The 21,774-nt window shown below is 38.8% G+C and overlaps 1 protein-coding gene across 3 annotated transcripts in view; it reads left to right on the forward strand.

Moving 5' to 3' along the window:
• The first annotated feature begins 1,794 nt into the window (after nt 1–1,794).
• LOC121672802 (inactive ubiquitin carboxyl-terminal hydrolase 54-like) overlaps nt 1,795–21,774 on the forward strand; it is a 30,886-nt gene continuing 10,906 nt past the window's right edge. For 2 of the 3 annotated variants that reach the window (XM_042045683.1, XM_042045685.1), the window contains exons 1-13: nt 1,795–1,919; nt 3,845–3,991; nt 5,331–5,480; nt 7,285–7,453; nt 8,684–8,854; nt 9,232–9,303; nt 12,881–13,012; nt 13,304–13,684; nt 14,708–14,942; nt 15,718–15,857; nt 16,868–17,041; nt 20,000–20,119; nt 21,254–21,446. In XM_042045683.1, the coding sequence (XP_041901617.1) occupies nt 1,830–1,919; nt 3,845–3,991; nt 5,331–5,480; nt 7,285–7,453; nt 8,684–8,854; nt 9,232–9,303; nt 12,881–13,012; nt 13,304–13,684; nt 14,708–14,942; nt 15,718–15,857; nt 16,868–17,041; nt 20,000–20,119; nt 21,254–21,446 (2,174 nt within the window). In that variant the 5' untranslated portion in view covers nt 1,795–1,829. The remainder of the gene's footprint in view (nt 1,920–3,844; nt 3,992–5,330; nt 5,481–7,284; nt 7,454–8,683; nt 8,855–9,231; nt 9,304–12,880; nt 13,013–13,303; nt 13,685–14,707; nt 14,943–15,717; nt 15,858–16,867; nt 17,042–19,999; nt 20,120–21,253; nt 21,447–21,774) is intronic. The other variant, XM_042045684.1, reaches the window with a different exon arrangement.

Genomic DNA, 21,774 nt, shown 5'->3' on the forward strand with positions numbered 1-21,774 from the left:
CCCCCCCCCCCATGCTGGTGTTGCAGTTTGATCTTTGTGATCTTTATTGTTTAAATGTCTAGAACATGGTTTGTTCAAAGTTGGCGGAGCTTTGATAGCTGTGATAAAGAACGTGAGGGTTTAGTAAAGGAGAAGATAGCAGTTTAGGCATGGAGCAGTGTGTCTGCTTGTTTATGATTCTGAATCTTAACAACTGTAGTGGCAAGGACTCATGTACATTTTGAAAGACTTCAATGTGTGAGCTGGTGATTTAAGAAGACAGATAAGAAAAATAAAAAAATTACATTGAAAAAGACCTTTGGACATCTATTCCATCCTCCTGTTTAAAGCAGGGCTAACTTCAGAGCTAAATCAGGCTCCTTGGTGTTGTGTATAGCTGAGTTTTGAAGGTGCTTAAAGGACAAAAATGTCATGACTTCTCTGGGCTGCCTGTTCCAGCTCTGAACTGTAAGGGTTTTTCCTCGTCCATGGTGACCAGGGCAGTTCCACGATAACTAGCAGAAGATGCAGAAAGGGAAATTCTCACTGGAGGTCGGACGTGGTCTGCCCTCGGTAAATCCGTGCTGGCTGCTCTGACTCACCTGGTCCTTCACATGCCTGGAGCTGATTCCAAGGGGATTGATCTGATCTGTTATGGCCCCAGGTGGTGGAGTGAGACTGATCAGCCTGTAGTTCCTCAAATCCTCTTTCCTTGGAGGAGTATATAGCTCTTGTTTAATCTAGTTATGGGGGAACTGTCCTGGTCACCGGGACCTTTCATTAAAGGTGGTGCACAGGGCATGAGCACTAGGTCTAAGGCAGATTGTTCGAACTAATGCTGGAGAAGTCGTCTTTGAGTAGATGTCTGCTCGGTTAAAAGCTTTTTGAATCTGATTGAGGCAGGAATCTGTTACTTGTCTTGAAATTTTATTGGGATTTAGAACTTCTCTTTGTTTAATGTCTGGCATGCAAGATATGTAGTTACAGAGCCTGAAAAAATTGTCATGAGAACTGCTAATTGCTCTTCACATGCAGTTCTTAAAAAGGTACCACTTTACCCATGTAGCAAGAGTACCGTAAAGCATCCCCCTTTGTGGCTGCTGCCTGCTGTTCCATCAAGCTGTAGTTTTTCATTAGGTTCCAGCAGACACTGTATATCAGAATATTATTTATTAGAAAAAGGGTAAAATAGTCATGTAAATGGTATTCAGTATTTTATATGAAATATCACAATAGATCTTAAGTCATGCATTATTTTAAAAGTACCAATACGTAGTAATATATTTATTTACCTCTGAAGCCATTTTAAACTTGAACATGCTTTGAGCACTAATATTCTTGTGTTCATATTGTCATCTTTCTTTCAACTTGGACAGTGAAATAAATTGGGTACTGGGCTATTTTTTGTTTGTAATTTTATTAAGTATGTTAATACTTAATAAAATAGTAAATACTTAATAAATATAGTAAAGTGTTACTTTGCTATAATTGTGCTTATTGAAGGGGACACATTTTGAAGCAAGTATTTCATTTTGAAACCAAGTATTTATCAAAATGCTGAAATTTTCTTCGAAGATATAAAATTTAAGCCAAGCAATTTATTTCTGTTTTGAGTTTGACTTGTTTTCTTTATGCATTATTTTTGTGGAAGATGTAGTAATTCACAATTAATTATGTGGTTTTTTCTGTACTACAATATTAAATATAAAAAGTGTTACGTATTTTAAGTTTCTTAATGCTAACATAATTTAGGTGAAATGTATACTAGCTTAGTGTGGGTTTGTGTTTTTATTTTATTATTAAACTTTTTTTCCATACTTTGTCTATACTGAAGCAATCAAGCTATTTGTATGCTGGAGAGGCGAGAGAAACCAACTCCGGATATGTTTGGAGAGCTCCTGCAGAACGCCAGCACTATGGGGGACCTGCGAAACTGTCCAGTGAGTAGCCTTAGTTTTCTTTGGGTGTGAATTCAGTATCTCACAGTTATTCAATGAAGGAAGGGAAAAATTAGTGGTGATGAGTGCCTCTTTGACTAGACACAAGTATTAAGAACCGGAATAGATGCTTATTTTTTATGTATATCATAAGTGCTAGATTTCGAAAGTAGGAGTTTAATATCTTGTTCTGCCTTTTAATAAATATGCAAAAATAGTTATCATCAAACTGTTTTTACATGTTGATTAATAGATAGGGCAGGAAACAGCTGCATAGTTGCTGCTTCATGTAAAGCTACTGTTAGGTGCATTACCAGTTGTCAGTGAAGCAATACAGGCTCTAAGAGGACTTGTGTACCTGGTTCCTGGGGGCAGTGTAAGTATTTCCATTTTATACCTGGCCTCTCTCCCAATTTATAGCTCTGAAACCTTGATTAAAAGTCTCCATTGAAATACATATTTTTTTAAATATTGGCAAATAGTGGCTCACTTATCTAAGTAAAAAAAAATAAGATATTTTATTATCATTTAAAAGGTGCATATGAGTCCATCTATTTAATAACCAAAGAATGTGAAAATTAATAGAAATGTGTTCTTGGTCAGGGCAAACTGCTATTTGACTGTGAAATAATAAGTTGGATAAATTGCATACCAGCATTTGCTGCCCCTTTCTTTTTATAGTCAAAAGAATTTCTATAGAGGTTTGGCTAAGTGTGGCCTCAAAGTTACACAAGGGAAGCTTTTTATCAGGATGCCCCGTTCTGCTGTCATGTTGACAGTGCTGAAACAAAGAACACAATTTGAGAGTAAGGTTGGTTGGGAGGTAATAAACAGAATTGCTTATACTTTAAATGACCCTTTCAAAATGTGTGAATAAAGTAATCTAAATATCAGAACCTCACATCCACATTTAAACATCAGAGTCCCCTACAGTTTCTTTCTGCTTTTTTAATTTTTCATTTTTGGCTCTCCCTGATGGTTGGGACTGAAATTCTGGTTAAATTTTCTAGATTGCTGTGGGGAGGAGATGCTTTGTGATCTCTTCCCTGGTTTTAGTTTCAGAAATTATTATATCCAATTGTGAAATTGGACTCTGTAGGCAAGAGAAATGATTCTCGGTATGAAAACATTTTTTTTTTTTCCTGGAATCTTGCAGGGGTACCTTTGTGATGTGCCTCAGAGAAAAAGTGAATGTTGCAAATGGACTTTGTCATAGTTTTTGTCATGTCCCCCCTACCCTGTTGTGTCATTGACACCTCCCTCCCCTGCAAAATGCACTGGTACTTATTTAAAAAGTAAAAAATGGGAGGAAAAATCAAAACAGGAATAAGAATTGTAGAATTCCTATGAGTTATTAAAGCAACTCTTATTCTCCTGATCTTCCAGCTGCTCGTCTCATATTTATATGAATATTGACCTAACTATCCTATCTAAGATGAGATGTTTGAGGTACCCTGTAGAAACATGGGAATTTTAACAACAAAGCAGGACTTTTTCTGCTTTTTCAGCAAAGCAGAAAGTTTTTCTGACACTGTCATATAAAGCATTGGTTTCTGTAAATACAGTTTTTAATCTGTGATTCTGATCAAAAGTGACCTTTCCCTCCAATTCCCAAGAATGTTATTGGGATCTTTCATGTATGCTTGCTTATCTATTTTCAAATAAGCTTATTTTTGTGCTCTATGTTTTAATCATTATCAATAGCATGAGGAAGAATCAGCCATGTTCACTTAATGCTGGATAGTCTTGATAGCACATCTCATCTATGACACAAGAAGCTCCTACCTTGGCACTGAGCATATCTGCTGTGTTTCACCACCTCCTCTTTGGAAGCTGTACTTCTGAGACTTACACTTGTTAGTGCCTTGCCCTAATATTATAATAAGAGAAGGATTATATTCAATGTCTTGTTTTATTTATGTGCTCAGAGTAACTGTGGGGAAAAGATCCGTATTCGTCGTGTGCTGATGAACTCGCCACAAATCATCACCATTGGCTTGGTTTGGGACTCAGACCACTCTGATCTGGCTGAGGATGTGATTCACAGTCTGGGAACTTGCCTTAAACTGGGAGATGTGAGTTTTCTGTACTTTGGCACTACCTACAAAGACAGTCTTTTTCATGGTAGTCTGTAGTGGCAAATTGAGAAAAATACGAAGTTGCCACTTTTACCTTTTCAGCGTCCATAAAGAGAGGAATAGAGGACAGAACCAAGGATCTGACCTGTCTCTGAAAGCCTTAGAAAAACCTGTTAAGTGTGTTTCTGAAATGTCTGAAATTTTAAAAATAGTTTCAGGTGAAAGGAAATTTTGGATCTGGGTTGTTCTATTTCTATGAAAATACATCTGTGCTCTTTCATTTTAAAGAACAGAAGTTTATTTCTATTTCTTTTGAAGACAAAATGTAGCTTGCTGGTCTTTGGGGTTGTTATTTACCTTTAGCTCCTCTTTTTGGTGAAATGTTTGGTCATAACACTGAAGAGTTATTTGTAGCTGAACAGTCTCTAAGAGGTGGTGGCTGGCACTGTGTGATTGAATGACAGACTGAATTAAATAAGATCCAGAGGTTTGTCCCCTGGAGGATTCACTTACTCTACATTAACTGATGCTTTAGAGCTGAATTACCGGTATACCAAACTGTAGCTGTGTCTTACCGTAGCATTGAGATACTACATAAAATAGCTCGCATATATACACACATTTATGTTAAAAAAAAAAATGCACTGTCCAGTGCACAGTGTACCAAAATCAGTGTGAGCTGATGGAAATGTGGTTATGAAAGTGTGGTCTTTGCATAGTAGAGCAGTAATGCACTAAAACATGAGACCTGTGCATTTTACATTAATAAAATTCAATTAAATAGGATTTTTTTTTTCTGTGTGCTGAATTCTTTTGATCTACTGATGTCTTCAGTTCATCTTTTATGTCTTAGCATCATAAACTGGTCCATGCTAAATTCTGGATAGTCCTTGCTAAAGTCAGAATAAATGCCAGCTGTTTGCTGTCCAAACCACTTTGTTTCTGCAAAAAGGAGTGAATTTTTTAAACAGTATTTGATATAATCAGCAAGCATGACACAGAATACAAATTTTCAAAACAGAACCACATTGAAGTTATGTAACAGGTTATTTTTTCATTGTTGTTAATATCTTCCTTCAAGTAGACACATTCTCCAAGTCCAACTCAATTTATGAGCATCTGGTGAGTTGGTCAGAATCCATTTCTGGTCTGTGTCTCTGTGTTTGCTTAAACATTGCATGATTACTTATTTATTGCCTTGTTTTCTCTATCTTTTGAAGTAAAAGATATAGCACCTCTCTATAGTACTTCGAGGTCTTTGAACATAAAGCAGTATCTAAAATTCTGAGCGCTTTATTAATTTCTCCTTCTGTTTTTCTTACCTCCCTTCTTGAAGCTCTTCTTCAGAGTAACTGATGATAGAGCAAAACACTCAGAGCTGTATTTGGTGGGAATGATTTGTTACTATGGAAAACACTATTCAACCTTCTTCTTCCAAACTAAAATCCGCAAGTGGATGTACTTTGATGATGCTCATGTCAAAGAGGTGAGAAAAAAATTGTTTAGGAAAATAATGTGTTGGAGATTTGTTAGCTGCTTGTGTGTAAATCCATACTGTTTTCTATAGATTTTGAGATTTTTTTGCTGATTTTCCACTCAGGATCCACAAATTTATTACTCCTTTTTTCTCAGCAAATTGAAGTATTTTCAAAAAAAGCACACCAGAAATCTCAGAAACCCAATTCTTAATTCTGTTCTGTTGTCTCTCAGTCTTGTTTTTATGCTGTTTGAAAAGCTAGTTTACTTGTGCATACAGCTAACACACATCTGTTTACCTTGCTGACAGGCAGTATAGCTATTTAGTGCCTGGTTTTGGACTTCTGAAGTGTCTACATGCCAGTCTTCCCTAGTGCTTGCTGCCAACAACAAATATTCTGCTTCTTCTGTTAGTGCTTTTTTAAACCTTTTCACCAAGCATGAGGTCCTTGACATTAAAGACACCAGTGCTGGGATCTTGGCATGACATTATAACCCATTAGATTGTTTGGCATTATTTCATACCACTCTCCATTTTTCTTTCTAGTCACGGAATCACAAAGGTGAGAGAGGAAAATTTTCTCCTGTAGTCATGACAAACACAGTCTCAATGGGAAAAATCTCTATTCACTTTTACCGTCATACTTGTCAGCAGAAGAATTTTGCCAAGGCTAGGTACTGCACTTCCTTAGTAGAATATTCACATATGGAGCAAATTTGTTGGAGTAAATGTTCAGTATATCAGGTGAAACCTGTATTAATACATGGGGAAGATTTTTGAGATTAGTATTACTATATGAATTAATTGCCTGGTTTATCAGTGCTTGCAGAGGTTCTGTCACAGCAGAAATATTCACACACTTGAAGTATTTAGCTTTGTCTTGAATTTACTGTCCTGATACCTTTATTGTTCATTTTGTTCATTAACAAATTCTTCTGCTGTTTGATTGATGCAAGGTTAGGACATTTCAGAGGATGAAAAGGTTTTTATGGAAAAAAATCTGAAAGGGAAGGATTATTTTTGTAGTTGTATTTTTAGTAGGTCTTGTAATCTGTTTAGCCATAGGATGGTGAATACCTGGATTTTAGTTAGGTTGGCTCAGGAATTTTCTTGCTGAGTCCAGGTCAGTGCTGGCTAGAGAAAGAGTTAAATCATGTCAGTGGAAAATTGAACTCTGAAAGAATTGCAGCGGGGGATATTGGATCCCAAGTCTTCGGGTCTCCCATCGGATTATTCAATTAAGAGAGATGGGACTATGCAATTACACAGGATTTATTGCTTAAAATAACGAATAAGGCATCAGTCTGGAGATGTGAGATCTGCAATACATCAGAGTAATGGCAAATAGTCACAAGACAAAGGGTTACATAGCAATTTATAACTTTCTAATCCAGTAGGCACTTAAAACGAAACTTTCTGACTTTACAACCTATCACCTGTGGTACTTCACTGCAGTGCAGCTGTATCTTAACCAATGGCTCGTTAAGTCACGTCCACACACAGAAACTTCTTTTACCACATCTAAATTCTTAACTTAAACTATAAAATCACATTATTATACTTAAAACCCTTCACCATAACACCCATTTACTTAAAACTATAGAAACACAGGTTTGTGATTCTCTTTGCTTAAGGTCTATAAATCTCTGTCAATTATGCCAGACCTAGCTTATTCCAGGGTTGTAAATCAAATCCTCCCCTAACTGCGTAAGTTTTTACTCCTCTGTTTCCTACAGGGGGAAAAGAGAACTTATGATAGAAAATGATGACAGAAAACGTTTCTTGTTTTGTTTGTTTCTGGTTGTCAATTCAGATTGGTCCAAAATGGAAGGATGTTGTGACAAAGTGCATTAAGGGTCACTATCAGCCTTTGCTGCTGCTCTATGCAGATCCAAGAGGAACTCCAGTGTCAACACAAGACTTGCCCCCTCAGGTGGATTTACAGCAATATAGCAGGACTTGCTATGACAGTGAAGACTCGGGTAAGAAGTGTGGGCTCTGTGCCTTGTACCTTCACACTGAAGTGCGGCGTGTGAAATATTTTCCTTCTTTGGAGTGTATTATTGTCAGCAGGGGTCCTTGTTGCTTGTTAAAGCTGATCAAGAATTCTGAAGAGGATTTCCAGTGTTTCATCTGTGAACCTAGCAGTCTTTTCCAAAAACGTTTGGAGAAAGAAACTGGGGGGTGGGGAAGTGAAGGACCTGGTGTGGTGTGGATGTAGAGAGGAACGCTAACTGGTGACTTCAATAACTGAAGCTTCTGACTTTAAAGTTCTAAACCATCCTTAACTAGGACATTTACTGCAAGACTTGTTCTCACCAAAAATGGGAAATGCTCTCCGGCTCAGTGTTTGCAGTTAAACATAAGAAGGACTTCCTTCTTTAATATACTTTTTCTTCTTTAATTTCTCCACTGAGAAATGAGTATGAAGCTAACATCCTGTGTATTAAGGAGTGTATACATCACATATGTAAAATGACCAACATTTTGCACATTTTATGATCTAACATGGGTTAGGGTTAGTCTTCAAACTGTTCAGATTTTTTATTTTTATGTACTGAAATTGGAGGGAGGAGATTGCCTTTTTCACCTCTTCTAATGAGTTCAGGAAATTACTATACTTAAACTGAATCATGATGCTTCGTATTTTTCAGTAGGGGATCAATGAGACAGAGCAGGTTACTTTGCTTTAGCTAAAAGTATTTCAGTACAAAGTTTATACTAGATAAGCTTTTGATTCATAATAGATGAATCCTGTATTATAACGTGATGTTCTTGTTACCCTTATTAAGATTTTGTACTTCAGTAATTTTTTTTACTTTCTCCAAAGCAGTTTATTTCATATTGTAGTTGCACTCAACAGTGTTGAAAATGAACAATAATTTCAGTGTGGTACTAATGTGTACTTTCAGTCCAACAGATGTAGTTTAATTTGGCATATTAAAAGGATTTGATAACTTTGGAGTTACCAAAGAGAAAGAAAGAAACAGGTTTTCAGGAGGAGTGACACTGTGTCCCGGCTTCCAAAGGAGCAGGCTTTTCCCATAATCTCTGGTGCTCTTGAATCTGAGTTGGTATCTTTGGTATTCTGTTTTTCTGTTAACTTCTCTATGGCTGCCCTTGCTCTCTTTTCTTAGCCTTTCTTGGCTTTTATAATAGCTGAAAAAGATTGAAATTTGACATTGCTTCCTTGACATTTCTTTCTTCCCCAGGGAGAGAACCTTCCATCTCAAGTGATACACGGACAGATTCCTCTACAGACAGCTATCCTTATAAACAGGCACACCATGAGTCTGTGGTCAGTCACTTCTCCTCTGACTCCCAGGGGACAGTCATCTACAATGTGGAGAATGATGCAGCTTCACAAAGCAGCAGGGACACAGGTAGCAGATACCATTACATCTATGTGAGATCGTTGTCATTAGATAAGATGACTGCAGTGGATTCCAGTTGAAAATATCTCTATATGTACACACAACCTTTACTAGAATAGTGAACAATGTTTAATATCCTAAATTTTTGATTTATAATGAACTATTGGCACTCACCAAAAAAAAGCATGATTTTTAAGTCTTGTTGGCTTCTGTGACTTGTATCTAGCCAGACAAGCATTTACAGATTTGTTTTTCTGTTATCCACAATACTGCCTGCTCTCTTTGTTATGTAAATCTGTGAGTTGGAGTCTGCACAGCCCCACTGTAGGGTTTGGTAAGTGTTGTGTGTGCTACTTACTCATCTCCGGGCAATAACTTCATTTCAGGCGTTGCAGCTATCTGGGAAGGGCGCTTTCATCACCAGAATCCTTTATGCTTGGGAACTCAGGACTTTCTGTGTAAGTGGGGGTTGGTAGTATTTGCTGCACCAGTGAGGAGCATAAGCTAATTTCTTGCCTGTGCCATGGAAGGAAGCTGGAATATCCAGTGAGAAGACAATCTGTATATATGTTACTTTGGGCAGCTGAACAGTCTACCTGAACACTCTTTAGTTGAAAGAGGTTAACTGGAAATCTAAAGACTTGATCTCCTCAATTATTCATGGCCAGTATGCACAATTAGCCTGTTTCTGCATACAGCAACTTCTAACATCACTTCTGAAAAAGTAGTGCATAAGTTAAGGTCAGGCTTCTGTAGCATCAGAAATAGGATCTGCTATTTCTGTTTGAAAAGTTATTTTATTGTGCCATAAATAGATTTTCTAAGAAGACCAAGGAGTTGAATCAGCAGCTGTTAGATTGCACCAGAGTGTCAAAGCTGTCAGACCACTTGGTCCTTTTATTTGTAAAATTGTTCCTCTTTTGTATCATAATTGGTTCATTTGAAACAATCTGTGGTACATCAAAATCTGAAAAAAATGTTTCAAGTTCATGTTATTTAGTATTCTTTCATTCTTCATCAGAGGTCTGAGTAACTGTAATACACAGGTTAAAGATAGCCCAACAGTTCTTCCAGTGTTTTAGCAAATACTTAATGCTGTAGGGACCAGTCATAGTCTTAGGTAGGATGTGAGAAAGAAAAGAAAGTTGGAGCAGAAATTGAGTGATGAGGAAACAAAATGTATGATTGTCTTCAGAGTACAAAGACGACAAAATTAAAAGAGATAGTGGTATACTGTTTAAATAGCCTGCAAAAATGGCACAGAGTTTATTGGATTAGGTTCCTGCCTGCAAAACTTGCCATGCAGAAGTTAGCAGAAAAGGAGAGTAAGGGGGATGGTCACAAACATGTAAGCATGAAGTTCAGCATGTAACCTTTTGTTCTGTCATTTTTAGTGACTTTGTCCTTTTTTTCTTTCTTTCTTCTCCTGTTGATTCTATCCTGTGTAATTCCCTTCAGCTTAGCCCATTTCTCCACCTGAATTCAGTTGTCCTTATCTTTCCTGATTCAGCCTTAGCTATAGTCAGTCTGTCCCCTTAGCTAGCCACTTGTCTGGGCATTTCCCCTCTTCTTTTACCTACCCACAACCTTTCCAAAAAAAGTCAGTCTGCCAACTAATACAACTGCTCAGTCATCAAATGGTGATCCGTGGGGCTATAAAGAAGCCACCCACATTGACCTGTCAACTGAATTGTTCTGGGCAAAAGCAGGATTCTTCATTTAATGGCCATTTACCCACTACTCCAGCCCAGAAAATTATGGACCCTATCCCACATCATCCTTCGGGGAAGGACCACCATTGGGTCGTATGACCTCAGGCTCCCAGGTACTTCAGAATGGGGGCAGAAGAGTGGCTGCATAAGTCCTCTCTTTGCTCCTACCCACCTGTGCTGCTGAGAAAAATGTGCGTATTCTGGCTGCCCTGTTCATACAACTGAGATTTCAGGGGGAGGGAGTAGACGGTGTTGTGTTTTAACCCATTTGATTTCATTTTCCTCTCTAACATGCTCTTAGACACACACAACTCCTACACCACCAGACTTTTCCTTTGAATATTGGTGTTTGCTTGTGAAGCCATCCCTAGTCTGGAGGATGAAGTATTTAAGTGATATATTCATCAAGAGACACCTTTTAAGCATATCATTAGGCACTCAAAAGTCCTGGCTTGTTATTTTAGAGAATTTTAAAAAGTTATTGTTAAGTGTTAGCTAGTATTCTTGGGATTTTAATTCCCATATTCATGCATTATGTTGGATTTAGTCTTTGTTTTAGAGTGTCCAGGTAAAGACAACAAAGCCTGTGTCCTGCAGACCTGTGATTCTTGACATCTCCTCTGTGGCTATTAAGTGTCTGATGACAATGAGACAGTATTTGCAGTCTTTGAAAGGAGGAGAAAATAGTAATGCAAGGCTAGCAGCCCTCATTCTAACAGACTAAGCTGGGCTTTATTCTATGCAAACCCTAAGCTAGTACTAATAGAACCAAATATTGGCAAATAGTTTCTCTTATGGTAGTTGAAGGATGCTAACCAAGCAATCCCTGTCATGTTGGAATGTTTAACTAGAAAGGTTGTGCACATTGAAGTGAAGTATAAGTCTCTTCTGTCTTGAGGGGAGCCACTACAAGGTATAAGATAGTGCTGTTCTTGGAAGTCTTAAAAGATAAGCGGCAGTCCATGCTGTAAAAGGGAAAAAAAAAATGCCCCAAAGCACAGACTCCTGTTCAGTCACGAAAATGCTATACATCTTTTATCTTCATTGCCAACATTTCTCTTTTGCATTCTTATTTATTTTCTTTTATATAGTCGGCTTGTTTCTAAAAAATTTGGCCACAAAATCGCTCTTTGCTTTGCAAATGAAAAGTGAGCCTTGTGTAGCTTGCTTTTTATTGTTTGGATTCCTTCCCACTCATTTATTGTAATATCTTTGTAGCAATTGTAGTTGCGGTGAATTGGTTTTTTAAATGTTGCAGGTACAATTTTATATGTAAAATCTGCTTTAAATGTTGATTTTTATGCTAATCTCTAGAGAAGGGAGAAGGCCCAGGAGGGGCAGCTATGTAGTCTGGGGGCTGTTAGACCGCTGTTTGCTAGTATGGATTTTCATTTCCTATCATCCTATGTGAGGTAAAAGTTTGTGATATAAAGGCTAGAAAAAAGTCTTTGTAGCTTATTCATAAATTCCCTTCTTATCCTGCATCTCTGCTTGGGACTACTCACGTGAGTAAAGCCATGCATATGTTTGTGCTTGCAGGTTTAGGACTGTGAATGTGTGAGAACCATAAAATTAAGCAAAGGCAATAGAGAAAACTTATGATGTCAAATAGTCTTAAATCCTGTTTGATGTGAGGAAATGGGGAGTAAATTGTGTTCAAGAGAAAAATACTGGCACTCAAGACACACAAGCTGTAATAAGGGAATGTTGTGTGTCAGCTGATCCATGTTCATGGTCTGTGCATGTGCTCCTAGCTTGTGGCAGATGTGAATTAGCTGGCTTGGCCCTTGAGAGCCAAGTGAGGCTTCTTCACTGTAGTCTAGGCTAACTCAGATTACTTAGTGTTTGCTACAGGCAAAGAGAGTGTAGATGAATAGTTAGTGCAGAGCAGCTGATGGTGTGCAGTAATTCATTATTAGATGGTAACTTGTTGCTGTGTTTGAGTCTTTATTCAACAGAGTAATGTCTGGCAAGCTATCCTCAGGAGTTTCCTCTTCATGGTCATTAAAACTGACAGCAAGAAAGTGGTGTCCTTAGACTATTAGAAGACAAAGCAGAGTCAACCTTTTGCTTGGCCTGTGGATAAGCTGTCATTAACCAGAGTCGTTGGAGGGGCTGTATTGTTCTTTTATGGCCTTAAAAATGGAACATCCTCTCCAAGACAAAACCAAAAACTTACAGATAGGAAAACTTACCCAAACTTGCCAGTTAGTGTTGGAGTGTCTGCAGCTCCTAAGGAGCAGGAGAGTCCTGCTGCTCTTAGCACAGTGAACACTTGATCTGAAGGCTCTTGTCATCTCTATTGTGTTCTTCCTCCTTCCAGGCCACCTGACTGACAGTGAGTGCAATCAGAGGCATGTTTCAAAGAAGAGCTCGCTGGCAGACCGCAAGAGGAGTTCTAGCCGGTCTAGGCGGAAAGGAGATGAGGCTCAATCATCAGGATACCATAGTGAAGGCAAGAGATGTTACTTTATTTTAAATATCAGTATCTTTCTGAATGTTTTTAATGTTCTCAGTGTGTAGATGCATTTCCCTCATTGTTTCTTCCATCTTTATTTAGTCCTCTCTTTGCTTTTTGGTGTTTAGTTCTGTTTTGGTTTGTTTGTTTGGGGAGTGTTGGTTTTTTTTATTACCATTTTGTTGTTTTGGATTGCACTTTTCAAAGTCTGCATGAAGATGCTGCAAGTTGAGCTGCTAGTTTAATTGAAGTTATTTTTGTGGCTTTTGCTGTCCCTACAAACTGCAGGAGAAACCTTGAAGGAGAAACAAGCCCCCAGAACTGCCCCCAAACCATCCAGCAGCACCAGCAGGCTGAGGGAATTTAAAGAGACAGTGAGCAACATGATCCACAGCAGACCACAGCAGATTTCTCATACCATCCAGAATTCCCCTCGTGGAGGGAGTAGTGTGGATCAGGCAGAAACACGACCCTCAAAAAGCCTGTCTGCGCACGCTCAAGACTGGGAAGTGGAGAGTACCAGTAGTGAGTCTAAATCCAGTTCATCTAGCAGGTACCGGCCAACGTGGAGACCCAAAAGAGAGTCTCTGAATATAGACAGCATCTTCAGTAAAGACAAGAGGAAACATTGTGGCTACACTCAGCTTAGCCCTTTCTCCGAAGAAGCAGGTAAGAGTTTGAGAAGATTTATTTCAGAATGTGTGGGAGTTTTGAATGTGGAAATTTAGGTCAGTGGTAAGTCACGTCTGTGAGGACTAATTCCTGTGTGGGTATTCATAGTGCATGTATGGTAATTCTGTTTGATTTCCATGTGCTTTGTTTCCTGTCTAAGGAAATAATAAGGGAAACAATACTGTCTACCCTGTTTAAATGGACACATGCTATACTACTAAGTGTCTGAAGTTTGTCCTTTGGAGTGACCTGGAGTATTGCTCTGGCTTTTCCTCTGGCTCATCATAGTATTTTCACTTGATGGCTCAGAGTATGGTGCAGAAAGTACCTTGTGTATTGGTGCAGAGTTCTTATTGTGAGGATAAGAGCCTGGAAGCCAGTGATGATTTATCTGGGAAGATTTTACACCATAGAAGCTATGCAGCTTGTACATGGAGACTCTGCTGGTTTTGACAGTTGAAAAGAATTGGGAAGCATAAAGGAATATGTAAAGGCAAGGTGAAGGGGAAGAGAACACACCTCCAGGGAAGGAAGGGAAGCAAACAAGAATTAAGTGAAAAGACCGTTTTAAATTCTTTCTTAAGACTTTCTTAAGAAAGAATTAAAAAAACCCAAGTTTTTCTGTTCTCTATATAAGCCACAACAAATCATAAATGGCAAAATAAAGAGTGTAAAAAATGAGAGCATCCGAAATAGATATAACAGAGTACTGGAAATACAATTGCATATACAGTAAAATTATCTTGTACAAATACAAATTATTATGGGAAAGAAAGGATTTTCATTGCAGCCTTAATTATTACCTCAGGGGCAGTATGGTAAGTTATACTAAAGGGGAGAGATTCAAAGATAAATTTGTTGAAAAGGTTATTGCTTAAAGTTGCTAGGAAAGCTGGGAAACACTAAATTAAGGATGGCGCTTCTGATTTAAACATAGTTGAGAAGGTAACATGTATATGGATGTTTTGCTGGTACTGAAGCTTAGGTCTTCTACCAAGCTATATTGTTTTATCTTGACAGGTAAAGAACTTACTGAGAATGAGGTGAAAGAACACACTGTTCATGAAACAAGGTCAAGCCAGTCAAATGTCAGATACAAGCGTGGTGTGCTGGGCCGGGGCACCCAGTACCATATGGTGGATCAACATCCTCATCTAATACAGAGGATGGAGTCTGGCTACGAAAGCAGTGAGCGCAACAGCAACAGCCCAGTGAGTCTGGACATGTCCTTGTCTGAAAGCTCAAGCACCCACAGGTAGATTTCAACAAAATTCATATTTGGAATGACTGAAGTCTTGATTTCTTTTTTGTGGTTGCATAGTGGTATAGAACATTTTGCAAAGCAGTGGTCCTAGTTTGAAATACAGCTTTATTGGGGCAGGGGAAAAATAATAGGGAAATGGGAGCCTTTTCTTTTCAGTATATTGCTAACTTACTGCTAGGGAGAAGAGAGAAACCCAGGGCTTGATTGAGCGAAAAACGTTGTCTGAAGTGATGCATCTGAAATAGTTGTACCCTTAGTCTCTGATTTAAAACCTTGTACTTTGAGTAGCTCATAGTCCTTTTTGGTTTAGTTAAACCATTGATTAATAGACACATTGTACAAAATGAGAAATCAATAGCCTTGTATAGAAATCTTTGTTTTCAGACATACTTGCAATATTGGTATGTAAAAATAAATAGACAGCACAATGTATTTCTTTCCTTGACTTAGGAAGCTTCAGGTAACCACAAACTGGCACTGTTTATGGCCAGAATATAGTAGATTTTCAGCTGTAAGAATCTGTTCTGAACAACTCCCAGACCACAGTTTTAATATGAATTGCATAATCTTATGGAGGAGAATAGAATTACTGTCCTCCTTGTTAACTTCCTCTTTCCCTGTTTCTCCCAAGATCTTCTTATGGTAGACTTCTTTTAAAATTAAATTAAAATGCAAGTATATGTTTGTGTGGATACAAAAAAGGTAGATACAATTTCTCCTGGAGAGATCAGTCAAATGGTAAACTATAATTTCTCTCTTCTTGGAGGGATGTTCATACGAAGCGAGCAGGTGGATTTGTTCCTGCTTGGCGTAACATCCCAAAGTCTCACAGTAGCAGCATCTTGGAGGTGGAGTCGGCTTCATCAATTGGGAGCTGGACAAACAGCCCACACACCACTGGAAATGGTAAGATACACTTTGCAGGGGTGGATATGCGAGGTAAATTGTATTGGAATTGTTCTTTACTTTCTGGATGTTTATGTTCACAGGGAAATTATAAGGAAAGGGAAAAGAAACTTTGAGGAACATAACAGTTTTACAAGAAATAGTTATAAGATTTACCAAAGAGGATTGCAAAAAACTTTGTTGGAATATTCCCTTGATCGTGTTGCTCTGGCATCTCTTTTGTGTATTGACTTAACTGATAAAATAAAGCTATTTTTCTTGTTCTTTCTTATAACTCAGTATTCTGCCATCAGTCAAAAATACCCTCCCAAGCATAACTCATAACTTAGTAGAGTCCTGAAAACAAGCTTGTAATTCTGTACAAAATTTAAAACTGTTAGAACTCTGAATGTTTTTTTACAAGATGTTTGGGCTGAGGCTAAGCTTTTCTGCTTATGTATCATTCTAAGCAAATACTTTATTCCAGAGAGTCTGGGGAAGGGAAAGGCAAGAGGAAAGACACTTTCTGAATACTGGTAATAGTTGAAATGACAATGACAACTGATGGATTTCTGTTGTGTAGGCTGTTGATATGCTTTATTTTCTTCCCTTTTTCATCCACTCTGTGCAGTTATATGAAAAACATCTCTCTTGGAATCCATTTAACTTTCACAAGCTCTAGTGATCTGGCTCATTTATAGCATTTACAAATTATAAATACAGTAAGAAGTCTCAAGATTTCATCATCAGCTTAGGGTTATTTCTTCCAATGATTCTCTCTGTTCTGTATGCTGTTTTCGTGAGTCAGTGAATCCATGGGCTGTGCTGCAGGGGAGCTTGAAGCACTACTGTATTGAGTGGGGTTTTATAAGTAAAATTTAAGAAAGCAAAATTTATGTTCTACAATTCTGTGGTCTCAGACTGTTATTATCTAATATTAATTTTATTCTCCATTAATACTTCTTTGTCTTTTAAGGGATACTTTGAGATGTAACTGTCAAAAAAGTTTGGTTGGCTTGTTTGTTTTGAAGGTGGAGACATCTTTGTTCCTTTAAAGAGTGAGCTGGATGAATTGCAAGAAGAGGTGGCAAGGAGAGCCCATGAGCAAGAACTACGTAGAAAAAGAGAAAAGGAAATGGAGGCAGCAATGGGCTTTAATCCCCGTCCCAGCAGGTTCATGGATCTAGATGAACTGCAGAATCAGGGTAACCTTTTGAATGCAGTATATTTTGCAAGATGGTAGTGCTGGTTCTTTGAACCTTTGGATGTAATTTCCTGTTTTAATTGTGTATATGCATCCACACCCCATTGCAATTTTGTACCTTCAGGTAGTGAAATACTATCCATTTCAAACCTGTAGAAAGTGAAAAAACTGTTTGGTATTTTGACCAAATTTCTTCTTAAATGAGAAAACAAAGTAACGTAGAGGTATTCTTAATATATCTGTGTCTTTCCATTTTTGCAGTGATATACACTGTTAATAGTATTGATATCTAGATTTAGCTGTAAGCCTTTAACCAGCATCTTGGAATGAGCAGGGCTGTTTGTACCTTTCAGGCTCCTCAGCTCCACCCACCACAGAGGTTGTTCATATAAACCATTGTTCTGCTTCTGCTTGATTTTACTACCTTTACAGCCCTAAGCAATTCTGCTTGTTCCTGCCCTTGTGCTTTCCAGTCTTTCTCCTTGGCCTGGCTGTGTATGCCCAGCACAGGTGTGGGGACAAGTACTCTGGCTGGATCTAATTGAAAATCTGAGCTGGATTTAGGTTGCATATCCTTTCTAGGGAAAAAGAATTTTTAAAAATTTAAAAGCCAAATACTAAGTTTGATTGTCTTTTCCATGACTCCTCATCTTTCTGGCCGGAGATGGCAGCAAAAGAGGTTTAATTGGAAGGATGCAGCTATAGCAGAGGGAACATGACAGAATTCACATGTCATACCTTTGTTTTACCCCTAAATCTCCATCAGCCCGTAAGGGGATTCAAGAGAAAGGTGGGAAAAAGTGCACTGATCCAGTCAAGAGTGAACCCTGGAACCTGCTGGAACACTTAACTGGGGGTCATTGGAGGGTAAGCAGAGCCAAGAAAGGTGTAGTGACCACCTGGGTTCTGGTGCAGCAAATGTATGCATGGTCAGGGCAGTCCTACTGTGGTATCCTGTGTTGCAAGGCCTCCTGGCATTCCCATGCTGCTTCCTCCAACCTGACGTAGAAAAGAGTTGAGGTTGCTGGTTTGCTGCTCAAGGAGAGGAAGGAGAGGGGCAGTCCACAGCAGTGCCAGTTCTGGACACAATCCCAACTGTGCTCTGCTCAGCAGCCAGAATGACATTGTGCCAGTAGCAGCTGAACACTTATGATCTCCATGAGGATGTCTGACTGGGAATGTTTGTATAATTTTTGCTGACCATCAGTTATCCTTTACAGTCCTACTATGGCCTGCTGGTAACCAGGTGAAAAATTCTGATGTACCGGAGTAGATGGATACATTCTTTTATTAGTATAGTGTTTGCTTTTGTAACATAAATGCCAGTGATTTAAAAATTGAGAAGTAAACCTCTATTGCTTAGCATGTTGTCTTCTCTGCTTCTCCTGCATGAAGGAAAATAGCATATTCTCTAATACATTACCCCTCTTTTTCATCTGTTCTATTAGTTGATAGAAGCAAAGATTGCTTAGTTTTTCTTTGTTAAAAAGAAACTAGACTAGAGTAATGCTTAATCAAAAAAGAATTCAGTAAAATGTCAGATGCATTGACTTGAAATCTAGGAAAGTCTTTGCTTAGTTCTTTTAAAGTCTTTCCACACCCCAGTCAGAGATATAATAGCTTAACATTTCCAGGCAGTCAAGCAGTCTGTTAGGCTTGCTTGTATGCAGAACTCCAGAACACTTGTGACTCATTTTCCCCTCAAGTAAACTGCTAAATTCATGCATAGAAAGCTAATTTCAGTATTCTGCCCTTGATTACAAGCCTCAGTTGCCTTGATTTTGAAACTGAATGTGCTGCTTGATTAACTTACTGCTCTAACAACTCTCACTTCTCTCTCCAGTTCTAGCTTCTCTTGCAGGTTCTTTGGGGTTTATGGTAAAAGAGTTTGTACTTATATCTCTGCACAAGGGTGTTGGGGAGCAGGTCAGGCCACAGCATGTGTTATGCAGATTGAGAGAATGTAATTTATTGTTGGCTGATAAAGATACTTGTGTTCTCTACCACAATGATAGAGACATACCATTAAAAAGACCCACCCCTAAACAAAGTAAAAAGTCAATTTTTATTTTCTGTTTTCCCTTCCTCGTTGGAATGTTTACATTTTAGTGCATAATTTGCATTATGCCTAGTAGGTGACACCAAATAGTTTGGGCATTTCTTCCTCTCAGGAATGGATGTTATGATGCCAGGACACAGTTTCCTTTTTGTGTCCAAAGATGATTTATCCTTCTCTTCTCCAACACAGTTTTCTAATTGTTGCAAGAAGAGTTCTTTACAGTTACCCCTTTCTTCTCAGCTTCCACCACCTTGATTTTCAAGCTGCAAGACTGTTGAGTTTTCATATTCTGTATGTTACTTACAGCAGTTAAGTGTATGCACTGAACTCATTTATAGAAGTACTTCATGCAGGCATTTATGTTAACACTCAAGTCCGAGTTTTCTTCCCCAGACGTGTTAGTTGTTTCAGTTTGCTTCCATTTTGATGAAGAGGAGACCAGATGGGTTTTGTCAGGAAACTTAACATACAATGAAAAAACCCTGATCTGCTGTATTTCTTTTACTGATACATTTTGGTTTAGATTTGATTCTAAATTTAGTTTAATTCCTACTTGACAGAAGTCATTTGAACAGGCTCTGTGATATGTCTCTACCATCTTTTGTACTGATTTAAAGTTTTGAAATAGTAGAATAAGCGAGTACAACTCTTTCAACTAAAGAAAATTTGAGGGAAAAGAATTTGTTTCACGTTGTTTTACTGTGTGGACGTCACAGGGTGACGTTATGAGGTGCTCAAGATGTACTTCTGCTTAGGGAAGGTTAGGTGGTGCAGTCTGGGATATGCGCAGCCTCTGCAAGAATCCATATGTGGAAGGATTTGGCGATCACAAATGGGATGAGGGTAAGTGAGGGTTCTGCAATGAATGAAATCAAAATGAAGGGTGCTGCCCATTTGCAGGGAGGAGTGATGGCTTTGAGAAGTCGATGCAGGAAGCAGACTCAATCTTTGAAGAGTCACTGAATCAGGAGCAGAAGGGCGATTGTGCTGCAGCTTTGGCTCTCTGTAACGAAGCTATATGTAAGTAACCTTAACTGCCTGAGCTACTGCGCTTTGACTGTGTACTAATACAGAATAGAGTATGAAATGCTACATCACATTAAGTGGTCAGGTAATATGGGGGTCCAGCTGGTCTTTAGGAACATGCAGGTAGACAGAATTTTTCATTTTTATAAGCATTCCCATTTGGGGTTTTTAGTCCCATTCCTCTTCATCTCTGTTTTTTCATGTTTGCATTCATTTTGTTCTCTCCAGTGCTAAGGTAGTAACAGCACTGGAGTGCTGATGTGCCCTTTTCGGTGCTAAATGGTATGTTTCAGCAAGCACCTGGTAGGTGGTTCCCCTTGCCACTCAGTCCTCACAATTTTTTCCCATCGTCAGGCCGAATTGCAAAGGCTATTAAGCTCTCCTGTTTTTCATGGGGGGTGTAGCATAGGAAGAAAATGGTAGCCCACTCTTGAGTCCCCTGGATTAACAGAAGTGAACTATGTTGTACTTTGCTTTCCTGAAGAAAAAAGCATTAGGACATTGAAGTGCTTAAATGCATTGTGATCTTTGAGAATGTGTGCTATGTGATTTCATTTTATTTTTGGTGTTTTTCCATTATAACTGGCTGGCTGTCTCACCCCATGCTCCCCTCTGTCTGCATAGAATGGCTGCAGACAGGGTGAATAGCTCCTGTGCTGTTTGCATTTAGAAATTGGCTTTTATGGACTGCAGAATAAAGGGTGCAGCATACAGCTGTGGTGATAGCGCTATTAGCTTTCATTCCAGCAAGGAATCTCAAATCCCAGCTGGGTATTCCTGCACATAAAGGGAGTCCCATGTATGGAGGATGCAGGAGAAGAGTAGATGACAGAATGAAGCATCATTGTAGTAGGGCTGGAAAGAGCCTGTGTGAAGGGATGAGAAATTGGGCTAAAACAAGGATATTGTTTTTATTTTATTTTGGTTTAGTTTCAGTTAATGTGTTTGTACACCTGGCTAAGCTGAATGTGCATTAATGGAAACAATAGCATCCTTGTGAATTCTTTTGTGGCAGTATTTGCATGGTCCATGTTTTTTGTTCCTGCTGCATCTTTTTTCTTTTTTTTCTTTTTCAATTTTATTCCTTTTTTCTGTTTGTTTTCTGCTATGTTTTCTTTTGCATTTTAGCTAAACTAAGACTTGCCATGCATGATGCCAGCGCTAGCACTCACAGCAGAGCCCTAGTCGATAAGAAGCTGCAAATCAGTATCCGAAAAGCCCGGAGCCTCCAGGATCGCATGCAGCACCAACAGCCACCGCAGCCGCTGCCTCCGCCAGCCTGCCACCCACCACAGGGCGGCACCATGGCCCAGTCTACAAGGTAGTGCGAGTACCTCACCTAGACACAGACCTGGGCTGCATCTGTGAGCAGTGCAGTCTGGAAAGAAATAGCAAACTATGTATATTCCCCTGGATAGTCCAAGTCCTACTGTGTCACACCCTATTCTTTTCTTCTCTAGGTTAAATCCTATTATAAAACAGTCAACTACCCCATTTTCCCTCTCCCCACCACCCTTTCTCCCAGTCTTCATAGAATAGTCCAATGTGCATGTGTTCAAAATGTGATCTGTGACAGAGAATTGTAGCAGTCAGTGCCTGGCAGCATTGATGTCTCATGCACCAAGGGAAAAAATACAATAGACAATAAT

Source organism: Corvus kubaryi, unplaced genomic scaffold, assembly GCF_017639235.1.
Source record: "Corvus kubaryi isolate FWS band 111438036 unplaced genomic scaffold, C.kubaryi_AGA036_p1.0 64973, whole genome shotgun sequence".
NCBI lineage: Eukaryota > Metazoa > Chordata > Aves > Passeriformes > Corvidae > Corvus > Corvus kubaryi.